Source organism: Phascolarctos cinereus, unplaced genomic scaffold (assembly GCF_003287225.1).
Source record: "Phascolarctos cinereus isolate Bilbo 61053 unplaced genomic scaffold, phaCin_HiC Scaffold_3;HRSCAF=262, whole genome shotgun sequence".
Lineage (NCBI taxonomy): Eukaryota > Metazoa > Chordata > Mammalia > Diprotodontia > Phascolarctidae > Phascolarctos > Phascolarctos cinereus.
Genome location: NW_027555736.1, coordinates 173,287,391 through 173,300,792, shown reverse-complemented (window position 1 = coordinate 173,300,792; position 13,402 = coordinate 173,287,391). Strand labels below are relative to the sequence as shown.

At 35.5% G+C, this 13,402-nt stretch overlaps 1 protein-coding gene across 7 annotated transcripts in view; it reads right to left on the bottom strand.

Annotated features, from left to right (window-relative positions):
• Positions 1 to 271: 271 nt before the first annotated feature.
• HNRNPC (heterogeneous nuclear ribonucleoprotein C) overlaps positions 272 to 13,402 on the bottom strand; it is a 49,885-nt gene continuing 36,754 nt past the window's right edge. For 5 of the 7 annotated variants that reach the window (XM_078151299.1, XM_021002637.2, XM_021002939.2 and 2 more), the window contains 4 exons: positions 1,880 to 2,040; positions 1,116 to 1,229; positions 729 to 889; positions 272 to 629 (listed from right to left, as the gene is read on the bottom strand). In XM_078151299.1, coding sequence (XP_078007425.1) covers positions 546 to 629; positions 729 to 889; positions 1,116 to 1,229; positions 1,880 to 2,040 — 520 coding nt within the window. In that variant the 3' untranslated portion in view covers positions 272 to 545. The remainder of the gene's footprint in view (positions 630 to 728; positions 890 to 1,115; positions 1,230 to 1,879; positions 2,041 to 13,402) is intronic. The other 2 variants (XM_021002873.2, XM_021003026.2) reach the window with 1 other exon arrangement.

The window sequence follows — 13,402 nt, the reverse complement described above, 5'->3', positions numbered from 1 at the left end:
AAAATATAAGCACACACTAATTCCTCTTCTGAATGTACCTCTTTATGTATTTCTACTGACAACTGTCATTGACAAAAAGTTACATTTTTGTAGCCCCACACTGTAATCCTAGGTAGAGGAGAAGACACTCAAAAGTTCTCAGGTACAGGTAACTGAGTTAAATGAGATTGCCTTTTCACTTTTGGAAGAAGCTACAAGTCTCATGTTTGAATTGAACAGAGAACTGTGCTTAACTCCCTGCACAACAAGAGATTCCTTTGGAGACAGCTGATAAAAACCATACATCCTTTTTATTGTTAAGTCTTAAAGAGGTATCAAAATTAAAAGAGCAAAATTACAGGAGACTTAATATAACTACTAGGAGAATTGAAAGAGGTGGCAGAGGGACTAGGCGCAGGGCAGAACATGGGAAGGATAAAGTTGGGTACAACAGTGAACATGTGCTGGAAAATACCAAGGGAGAGGATCTGGTGAAAAGTTTGATCAAAGACAAGCGCCTAGGTAAAGAAATAATGGGACAAGAGTTCTAAGACCCCAACGTGTGCTTAAGAGTCGTCCTCGCCATTGGCGCTGTCTCTGTCATCCTCTCCTTCTTCAGCTTCTTTTTCATCATCCTTGATCAACTCCAGCTACAAAAGAGACAAAATGTTCTTTTGTTAGAACCATTCCAAGTGTCCCTAGTCCCACCCCTTCCACCATATCTTTCTTTCCTTCCCCATAGTTTTCACCTGGTCATCCCCCCGATCTTCATTATCATCATCATCCAGTAGGTCCCCCTCCTCAGCAGAGTCATCTGCACCCCCCTCAGACTCCATCTTCACATTAGTCTCATCTTTCTTCAGGGAGCTGCTGCTCTGCTCCTCTTCTGACTTATCATTCTTCATCTCTACTGGGGATGAGAAGGACAAGTCTGTCTAGGGGGCAAGTAATGTCCACAGGATGTAGACAATCCCCAGCTAATGATCATACAACTGCAGCACGAGTCTAAATCCTCCCACAAAAATTCCCTTCCCAATTTCACAAAGTTTCACATCCCACTACAACAGCATATTCTTTCAACTACCGTCTGTGATGGTAATAGTACCCAACAACATCTGAGACAGAACACCATTTACCTGTTTGTTTGCTTTGTTCTTTCTCAATTTTTTCCAGGCTCTCCAATAAAGAATCCACTTTCTGTTTTATCTGGGTCAACTCCTTCTTAATTGTCTGAAGATCATCACCTTTCACTATAACCCCAAACAACAAACCACTAGGTTAGATTCCACAAAGAAAACAAAAGTATCTATAAAGCATCCTCACAGTACTCAGTACAACGGTACACAGCATAACATCAGGCAAAGCCTGAAATCCAACGAAATGAACTTCTAAGAACCAGCTGAATTCTACAGACCGTGTGCTTTCTAATATCTGGCAACAGCACTCTGTTTTATCACTCTCATTCCATTTTAAGGACTCTTTCCCCTCTACTTTGTTCCCAAAATACTATCATCTATAGGACTTCAAAAGAATAACAACAAAACCAAAAACACTTCTCCCAAAGCATGTAAAAATAAACACTTTCATTTATGTTTTTCCTGTATACAAACTTATATGAACTTAAACTGTAACCACCCCATGGAGTAGACTATGGTAGGATTAGTTTTATTATTCCATACCAATATCTAATTCAATTCACCCTGAAAGGGTTTTTAAGGTTGTAGAATAGATCCATGAACAAGTAGGGCACATTAAAGTAGCACCAAAATTATTGTTCTTACCACTTACTGTGCACTGATGCTCCACCTCCTAATATTGCTATCTACTTCTAATAAAGCCCTACATCCTTAAGAGATTGAAATTAAGAAACCTATAGTTAGTTGCAATTTCAATAACATACATTTGCCGGATTTGGATGAAGAGCCCCGCTGCCCACTCTTCGAATTAAAGCCACTTTTGCCTCTGCGGGAAGTGTTTCCCGACACACGCTGACGTTTGGAGGGCACCACTGCACGAGCAATGGGAGGAGGAGGTGGTACACGTGCTGGGTAGCTGTACATCCTATTAAGAAACAAATAGGATAAATTTCTTCACATTAAAAATCTACAACAGAAGACAATATGATACCCAAAATACAAGACCATCTCACCTAACCTATATAAAACAATGAATCTACTTGATCTTATCCATGGCTTTCTGGGCTTTTGGGAGACTGAGTTCATTACTTCCATTTCTTATTAGTTGGTGTAAATACAATTCATAAGCAAGGTTTGGTGGCAAATCCAAACTGGTTAGAACTTAATTTTCTCAAATATCTTTTCATTATAAGCCAATATTTAAGCCAACTGTGGCAATTTCCTCAAAATTTAATTAAAAAAAGATTACCAACAGTAAAATTAATATCGCTGTCACCACTTTAGAGCACAGCCTTTTTGTCCTAAAGGAGGTAGCAATGATTTCATCAGATAATATAAAATGCTCAATAAAACAAGCTGTCAATTTATATGTATACTACGCTGTATAATAATTTGTATAAATGTAATATAACTTCCTATTCAGAAGCAATTGCAAATATTAATTAGCTAAACAGTAGTTATAAAGTCAGTTTGTACAAAGTGGAAAACAACGGCCACACAATCATCACATGAACTACAGCACATGTCATTTGCCACTAAGTTATTTTCTATCATCTTTGAATATCAACCAGGATTACTGAATCTTAACTAGTTCTTTAAGTAAGGCCCTGTTTATAAATTTCAACCATTCCAAAGCCCTCAACAGTCATAAATAAGTATTTGCCTTAAAACTTGTCTAATATAAATAGCTCTACTGCTATAGACATTTAATCTTTGGTGAAAAGAGCACTAGACCCAGAGTTATGAAGTTCAAAACTCATCTCAGACACTATCAGTGTAATCCATGTCAAGTCACTAACCTTTGTTTGCCTCGGTTTTCTCATCTACAAAAAGGGGATGACAATAAGACCATATACTTCACTGTTGTCAGTATGTAATAAGATCGGGGCAGGTAGGGGATGTTTATTTTGTTGTTCCTCTCCCCCTCAACAAAAGTATTTAGCACAGTGTCTGGCACATAGCAGGTGCTATATTAATATGCTTATTTCCTTCCCCCTTACTAAACGGAGTATTTTTACTTGCATTATCTACTTGTGCACAAGATTGGTGATGAAGAGAACTAGTAAATAAACACTGATAAAAAGGAGTTATCTCACTGCAAATGCGCATCTTAAATTTTCTAGATTTTCCTTCACTGATGACAAATATTTATAGCTTGCTGAACTTAAAGAGAATCAGAAAGGCAAGGGGAAGAGGGGAAGAAAATATATATCAAAATGATGACTTAATACTGCCCTTACCACTTGTGATGAATTATTAAAAACAGATATGTGATTTTATGAATTTACCTACTACACTTTCCCCTATTTAAAATTAACCCCAAGACATCATTCACGCATTAGCTTGCCTTTTTCTCTACAGCACTATAGATGGTAAATATAACTCAGGGAAAAAAAGGAGATTATAATTAAGAAAGATTTTGTTAAGCTATGGCAAACTAAATCTTGATAGGAAAGAACTGATTATGAATGTAGGAGTAATTTCAGAATCAGCTGCCCAATTAACCAGACTGTTTACAGCAAAGGTCAAAATCAACATCAAATTCAAAAGAATCAAAGACGGGAAAACATAATTTCAACACACTATAATTTAAAAAGCTGCTGATATCAATGAGTGGATCAAAGTAAAGATACTGACTCAAGTTATTTAACTGATGTAGAACAGAAGCTAATGGCCTAGGAATCATCTCAAGACAGAAAAAAATTGTACATCCTAAAGACATGACACTTAAGGACAATGCTGATTTAAAATACATTCATTGCGAAACATTATTAAGGAAAAGCACTGTATGACAAACCACAAAAAAAAAGGGGGGGGGGTTGTGTGTGTGTGTGTGTGTGTGTGTGTGTGTGTGTGCGCATGAGAGAGGCAGGCTCCTAAGTCAAAATAGAGGGTGAGAACCAAAAACAGTTACTGGGTATTCTATCCATATCATCAATACTGGAACTTAGTTCCTTTGGATTAAGTGAGAGACACTATGAAGATGTATAAAAAGGGCAATTATAATGAATCAAATTAGACTGAAAAGATGAGAAAATGCACCGCTACCATTTTATTTCAGAGGTGGGAATATGGATGTGGAGTATTTCATAGGAGGTCAGACAGTTGATACACTGGTTTAAGTTTTTCAAGGCCTATTTTTTCTCTTTCCCTTTTAATATTTACTATAAGGAACAAGTACCTAGGGGCAGCTAGATGGTGCAGTGTATACAGCACCGGCCCTGAAGTCAGGAGGACCCAAGTTCAGATCTGACCTCAGACCAAACACCTGACACTTACTAGCAGTGTGACCCTGGGCAAGTCACTTAACCCCAACTGCCTTAAAAAAAAAATAGGTTGATAGATAAGGGAGGAATAGTCACAAATGTGTGTGACACAAAAACAGGAAGACAACAAAAATTAACGGTTTTTTAAAATGCCAAATAAAATAGAAAAAAAGATGAGTTAGGCTAAAGACTTGACCAAGTGTATACAAAAGAAATCAATGTGTAATTTCCATATCCTTTAACCCAAAAGATTCCATTACTAGGCATACATACCCCAAGAAATCAAAAGACGGAAAGTTTCATACATAGTAAAACAAAGTACCCAATTGGGATATTATCAAAATAAACTGATACACAAACGTAATGAAAGATTACCCTGCCCAACACAGTAACTGCAGCATTATAGGCATGAAAATTGTGAATGATTAAATCTAGAGAAACAGAGAAAGAGGTAGACAAACAAAACTGCCTGTTCGTAGCCTTTGACCATTTATCAATTGGGAAATGACTTGCATTCTTACAAATTTGACTTAATTCTCTATATATTTTAGAAATGAGGCCCTTATCAGAGACACTGGTTGGAAAAATTCTTTCCCAATTTTCTACTTTCCTTCTAACCTTGGTTGCATTGGCTTTGTTTGTGCAAAAACTTTTCAATTTAACGTAATCCAAGTTACCCACTTTGCATTTTGCAATGTTTTCTATCTCCTGTTTGGTCATGAACTCTTCTGTTCTCCATAAATCTGATAGGTAAACTATTCCTTGCTCTCTCAGTTTGCTTACAATATCAGCCTTTGTATCTAAACCATGAACTCATTTTGACTTTATTTTGGTATATGGTGTGAGATTTGGGTCTATACCTAGTTTCTGCCAGACTCTTTTCCAGTTTTCCCAGTAGTTTTTGTCAAAGAGTTCTTATTCAGAAACTGAGGTCTTTGGGTTTATCAAATAATAGATTACTATAGTCATTGACTACTGTGTCTTGCATACTTAACCTATTCCATTGATCCACCACTCTATTTCTTAGCGAGTACCAAGCAGTTTTGATGACTGCTGCTTCATAATACAATTTAAGATCTGGAATGGCTAGGCCACCTTATCCTGCATTTCTTTTCATTAGTTCCCTTGATATTCTGGACCTTTTTTGTTATGCCAAATGAATCCTGTTATTAAAGAGCACTTTGTAATTGAATATGCACAAGTTTATTATGTGCTTTGTTAAAAAAGATCCCCAAATATTCCATCCATTTTGAAATTATTGGAAATAAATTCCCTTTCACTGTCTCTTAGACTGCTGTTACACAGAAACACTTGATTTTTGAGTTTATTTTGTAGACTCTAGCTTTATTGAAGCTACCATCTCAACTAGTATCTTTGCTGCTGATTTTCCCTAGGATTTTCTAAGTAAACCATGTTATTTCTTCATTACCTCTCTTTTATGCCATTAATTTCTTTCCCTTATCTTATTGCTAGTCTTTCTAAAACTATATCAAATAACAGTTAGAAAAAGTGGCATCCTTGCTTTCTTTACTACTATGTTCATTAGGAAAATTTGTAGTTCATCCTCATTGCATATAATGCTTGTTTTGGGTTTTAGGTACTTTTTATTACATTAAAAAAGACCCCTCTCTATGCTATGTTTTTGGGGTTTTTAGTATTTCATTCTGTACCCTGTCAAAGGGTTTTAGTAAATAAATCATGAAATTTTTAAATAATTTTGAAAAATATTTTTGAAATAATCAGTAACTATATTCATTGGTTTCCTACTGTCAAACCATCCCTTTGGTCTTTGTTAAAAGGTGAGGCTCTTAGTAGGGGTGGAACATGCCTTCAAAAGCAAATGTGACATAAACAAAAAACCCATAAAATTCATCATTGGGGGGAGGGAATAATGGGAGCATAGAGAAAAGAGAAGAAGGTGGCAGTGGGAGAGGCAGATTTATATACAAGAATTTCATATGCTTTAAGAATATTAAAATAAAAACTCAAACACAGGGAAAATGGGTTCAAGACTGACTGAGTTACAGCCTCAGTCAATTTGATTTCACTTTTCCTATAAGTAAAAGCCATAGACAAGGTTAAAACAAGATTGCAAGTTGGTGCTCTTCAAAACCACAGTGCCTTGAAAGATATGGAAGAAAGAGAAAGTGGCATGTAGTCACATAATACACACCCAAATTAGAAAAAAATACCCCAACTTCCAGTTTGCCTAAAATGCAGCACTAGATATTTGTGCTAGTCTCTGCTAATTTTTTTTAATGAAAAAAGAAAATAAATTGTTGAAGACAAAAATGATAGTACTTTCTTCAAGTTATAAACTTTAGAAAATAATATTGGAGATTAATTCTTAAAGCTCTTACTTAGTACTCCTCCCACAAACTTATTTTTTTCCCTTCTATTGCAAAGACTACACATGCTGTCAGACTAGTTAGTTTTTGCCAAGCTACGTAGGGAAATCCCAGATGGGGGCAGTCTCGTTCCTGAACAACCTACTTAGGAACAGATCTCAAAGCCAGAGAAACAAATTTCCCAAAAAGGGGGAGCCTAGCAATTTTCAGTCTAGTTCTGGAGGACACAAACAGCAAAAGGTTGAATTAAAGGGGCAAAGAAAGGATATTAAAGGTGAAAAGGGAAGATAAAAACAAATTTTCAAGATAAAAAAAACTTAAAATGACAAAGAAGCTAAAACTAGTACTAAATTCTCAAATAAGAGTTTAAAAGTTTCATTAAATATTTTAATATAAAGGAAATGGAACCAATCCTTCATGAAACAGTCCTGCGGAATCCCAAAAAAGCATGGAGTTAGAAATTCCAGAACAGTTCAAAACAGAAATGAAATTTATAGAATAAAGAGACAAAAGGTCAGAAGTGGTATAAGTTTTCAAAGCCAAAATACTCAGTAAATAGCTTGAACACCAAAACATAGGAAATAAAACTATTCAACGAACTAGAACTTCTGAATACAGAAAATAAAGCATGAATCAAGAACCTAGATTGTCATTAGGAAAAAAAAAACACCCTGCATCTTAAATTCCAAGACACATGATAACTAAATTAGACAATTCCAATGACAAATTCTGCAAATGGGGTAAAAAAACTTTTGTATATAAAGGAAAGGAAATTCAAGTAACAAGACTATTTCAGACTCACTCAAAACAGATGGGAATAGAATATTCCAAAAAGCAAAGACACTCAATATGCAAATCAAAAGCGCATACTCTGCAAACGTGGAGCTAATCAAAGAAAACAGACATTCTTTCAACTTTTTTTTCCTTTAAATTTTTAGGCAGTTGGGTTTAAGTGACTTGCCCAGGGTCACACAGCTAGTACGTGTCAAGTGTTTGGTCTGACGCCAAATTTGAACTCAAGTCCTCACTCTAGGGCAGGTGTTCTATCCACTGCGCCACCTAGCTGCCCCCAAAATGGACATTCTTAAAGAGGCACTACAGGTATGGCAGTTTAAAAAAAAAAGGCAGGGAAGAAGCATATTCAGTTTGCAAATACTTCAAATAAAAAAACCCATGAATGTACAATTACCAAGGAAAGAATACTGAAATTAATTACTTCATATCTATTGCTATTGAAAAAGAAGAAAAATACCTCATTGCAAATGAAACTTAGTCAGCAATATACTGATATAGAAGGGAGCATAAAGGTCACCTTCAACAAACCCAAGGTTAGTGATCAATACAGATCAGGTAAGGAAATGATAAAGACTCTCTTTCTCGACACTACACGCATGGTTAATTGCCTAGCAAATACCTAGCAAGAGATGACATGATGTGCTACCTAAAATCATGTATCAGCACTTACATGAATTCACAAAACAATTCCCCATACTACAGACTCAAATCATCCTGAAGAATTCACCCAATAGAGTATGAAGTCATTATCATAATTCATAGTGATGGCCCCAAGTACCAGGACATCACACTAATTCATAAATACACGAGGACATTTTAAATGCCACCAACCCAAATATTCAAATTTCCAAGCTACATGAAAAAGAAAAAAAGCTTTTAAATATCAGCAACTGCCCAAAAGGAACAGCAAAGATGCAACTTACCCTACACACACACATACAAGCAATCCCTTCCCTCCCCTCCCCAATTATGAGCTAATAGGAAGGAACATAAACAGGCACATACGAGATCCAGAATAGATGGAAGTAAATTTAAAACAAGAGGCATTAGCAGCTTGAGGGGGGATGACAAAGCACGCCCAAAAAAAGGCTCCTGTGCAAGATGAGATTTGAGCTAAGTCTTAAAATCTGGCAATGTGACATGAGGTCAAAAAGCCCATTTCTATGTGAACCCCACAAAAAATTCAATGATATAATAGTTAGCAACACGAATGCTAAAAACAAAAACAAACAAACAAACAAAAAAACCCACCACACTAACATTAAAGCTTAATGGCATGCATATGCTCTGGAGCCAGACCAGTTACAATCCCAGGATGAAATCTCAGAATTCCTGTTTGTTGCTAAAAATTATGTCAATCAAGGGACCTGAAACAATTTCCTGAGGTTCTCTAGAAGCCATCTTTAATGTTTTATGAAGGTTCTTATTTCAAAGAAATTTTTAAACAAAGGAAAGTGAAATTAGAATGTCAAATGTCTAAGGTCAAAATTTGCACTCAGGTCCTCCTGACTCCAAAGCTGGACCTCTACCCACTGTGCCACCTAGCTGCCCCCCTCTATATATTTTTAATGCATATTATTCCCCTACCACTTAGCACAAGATCTAGCACACAGTAAGAGTTTAATAAAAACTTGTCCAGTGACTTAAAAGATATCAGCAACTGTCAGTGTATATACAAAACAGACTTCATGTGTGTCTCAAAAGCTAACTTCATAAAATTATTAGAAAGGAATGGGAAAAATTTTTAATGTATTTCTTCTATCTGGCATCTTTTACTAGTGGAAGATGACTGAGGTATAACTATACAAACCTAAGTTTCTTCATTAAAACAAAATAACCAATCCGTATCTCCTATGCACATAACATATTTTCCTACAAGCCTCTAATCGGTAAGTAGATATGCTAGAGCAAATGTTTGTTTGTTTTTTTAATCAGTTTCATGATCTTGCTCAGGATCAAACAGAAGATAAAATACTTTCTATAAAGTAAAGTTCTCCAGATGCTGTTCCTGGATCCATTGGGGTTCAAATCACCTCAAGGAGATCTAAGACTACTCAATACAAGAGCCTAGCAAACCACACGAGAAAAGACAAGTCGATAAAAAATTGTACAAATGTCCATTTTATCACACAGTTGAATGAACAATCCAACTACTGAGTTGGACAGAGAACCTGTATTGCATGTAAGATAATAAAAGGTGATTTCTATCACTCTGAAATGTTCCCTACTATATATTATCTTTTTAAGATCAATATTTTTCCATTAACAATAAACAGGTATCAATAATGAAACAACACAAGCTCAAGATTTATAATTGCAGGTACCCAAAGGGTAATAGAAAAGTCCATGGTAATTTAAAGACAGCTGTAACATTTAACTGAGGGAAATCTATTGGCAAAAATATAAGCCATAAAAAAACCTATGACTGGGAAAAGACAAAGCTATCACGGACTGAATGATACTCAGAAAATAATAAGACCCAGAAAAAAAGCTTCCAGCTTGCTTGGTAGAATCTTCATGGACTATTTATGGAAGGAAGGATATGGATCACATGGCTTGCATTGAGCTCTGATCTGCACTAGTAAAGAGACAGCCATCATCAAAGTGGCAAAATTATTAATTATTAATTATCTAATTATTAATTTTGCTTCCTTAATAGTTGACTGTTGATCTATTTCCTAACATTTATTCAAAAGTGTTTCTAGGATTTTCATCTTTAGTAATTAGATTGTTTCCTTTTCTTCACATTAACCTGAAAAGGGAAGCCTCCCCCTTCCCAAAATGGCAAATGCCCATTTGGTCAGCATTTTATTCTTTTTGACCCACATATTTCCTCAAATGGGAAACAAACTTCTACCTTTTCTTCAGAGATATAAAAGGAATGTGGTTTAGAGGACAAAGAGAATTATTAAGGTCAGGATTGGCTATGTAACCCTGTGTAAGATCACAAAAAGTTGCAAAGAAGCTGCCTAGCTGCACTGGGAGAGAAGAACTGCTTCTACTAATGAAATGATAGCTCTAGTTATATACCCTCTTCAAAAAGACATGAAATTTAGACTCTGTTGTCAAGATACCATCTATATTCTCCATCAAAAATGACTTGACAACATATATTCTTACAAAATAGACCTATGATTCTTGAATTTGTAACGTTGGTTTACCTAGTTTTGTGGCACTTAACATAATATCAAGTTGCCGTGTGATGCAATGGATGTGGTGTGATTCATAAGAATATGACACACAGGCTTTGAAAATCAGGATTTAAATCCTTCCTCTACTATTCACCACATGATGATAGTAAGCCACTTACTACCTAATTCTCTCTGATGCGATTCTTCAATCTGTAAAATAAAGGGGACCAGATAGATATCTCCATAGGCCCTTTTAACTTTATTGTGATTACCTTATCCTGGTTTCACATTCAGTTTAAGAAACTGATTCTCCACAGGCAGCAAATTCTCAATTACATTGGGCAAAGCTACAACTATTCAGAGAATGAAAGAAAAAAACTCAAAGGACAAATTCCAAAACCTTGAAATGTTTATGGCTCTCCTCACCCTCAAGGATGAAACTATTCAAAGTTAAAGTACTACACAGTTCAGGTTCCCTTTGAAAAACACTCCTTCAAAAGCTTGACCACATCCCCACAGTCTAGTTGAATTATCACTTCCTGCATGTATCTCTGGATATAAGAAAACTCTCCTCTGCACTACCAAACCATTCAGTACCTTACTGAATACATTAAATACATTAAAAGGTACTTTCATATTACACCTTATATTAAAAGTTGACTTCTCTATCTCTCATCACCTAATTAAATGGAAAACCTCATGAAAGGGATTCAAGTGTCCTGCAAACAGGAGTTCAGCAAATATTTAGTGAATTAACAAAGATGTCTAGCTTAATAACACATTGCATAATGTTAATATTTAAAAACTCCTCTAACCTTTCCTTAAAAGATTTTTAGATTAGTTACTAGAGATTAGGAACTGCACTGCATACAAGGTAATACTCCTTCCAAGTCCTTCTAAGACTAATAGGTTTGCTTCAAATTATGTATGCTCTTTCTCCAGATCTCCAATGGAATGGCTTATTTACAAGATGGCTCAGTTCAAGGGACAATAGCATTAAACAAGACTGTGCATAATTAAATAAGCAACTTGTCAAATTAGAGGTGAAAGGTCTGGACATAACCCTTGCTCTAAACAAATTATCTGACATCTCCAGACAGTGTCAAACAGTACACATGTTATACACTACTAGAAACTTTACTAATTTGAAGATGGTATGGAAAGTCAGAGTTGTAGAAATTTTCATCTGTCCAAGAGTTAAAATAACTGAAAGGGTAGACAACCTCATGTGAGTGTGCAACGTATCACATGGTAAACTAACATACAAATATTAGACCTACTATGAATAAGACTACCTAGTTTTGTAAATGATTCTCAAGAGACTCAAAGAATTTCCAAAGTTATAACAACATGTTAGCTTTAAAGTGTGCAAAGTGCTTTATTTCATTTGATCCTTAAATAACTGTATGATTTGTGCTCTATTTTAGAAAAAAACTGAGGCTGAGAGGTTAAATATATTGCCCAGAGGATCACAAAGCTAATATTTTTTTAACCAGATCTTCACAATTCCAGATCCAGAAATGAAGACACTATGCCACTTAAATGCTCACAAGTTGTAAATATTAAAAATACTGACATCAATAAATTGACTGAAATGTTCAAATCTTTTTGAGCCTGAGATTCCATTACTGGGCTTTGAAACCAATGAGGGCCCTGATAAGAAAGTCCCCATATACCACAAAGTATTTATAGCAGCATTCTTGTGATAGCAAACAAGTGAAAACAAATTAGATGCCTACTACTTGGGGAGATGTCTAAATAAATCATGGTACATGAATGTAAAAGAATATGTTGTACTACAAGAAATGATGAATGTGATAAAGTAAGAAGCATGAAATGATGTAGAGTAAAATAAGCACAACAAACTGAAAAGAACTTCTGCACACAATGTCAAAATTTAGTGCTGCAAAGAACAAGCATAGCCTGATAAAGTTATGAGAAGATACTCCCAACCCTTTCAAAGAAGTGAAAGGTACATAAATATTGCACATTGTAAATTAATCAGTTATGTCAACTACCACACTCTCTTGTCTTTTAAAATACTATTTGTTATATAGCATGGCTCCCTGGGAGGAACAAGGACACCTGGGAGAAATATGGTGATATAAAAAACAAAACCAAAAAAAATTAGTAAAAAGAAAAACAAAAAACAAAACCCCACCTCACGTCAAATAGCCTCTGAAATAGTGTATATAATAATCTAAATTTCAAGCCATCCCAAGAAGAAAGTCAAACACCTAAGAGTTTAGTTACTTGGATGAGGAAAGAGACCTGGACCATTGTACTATTTTAACTCATTAGGTAAAAAACTGAAAGATTATGTAATAATAAAAATAGAGATCATCCATTGTGAAATCCCACATCCTTCAAGATTTCCCTGAACTAGTTCACATATAAAATAACTGCTGTGTCCATGAGAAGTCCAGGCTAGAATATGATTACCCATCCCTAGAAATACTAGTTGATCTATTTTCCACACCTCAAATGCCCTTCCTCTTCACCTCTGCCACAGGGTCAGCTTAAAACTCACCTTCTGCTTGAGACCCCTTCCAGCTACTACATCCTTCTCCCTCCCCACTGAAGTGATCATCTATCTATTAATTACATCTATCTACTCTGCACCCATCATGTCTATGCACATGTATATAACACATACAACCAGTTCTACTGAAAATAAAGAAAAACAAAACCATTTTTTAAAACATGCAAAGCAAAACAAATGTCCACCTTAACCATGTCCAAAAATA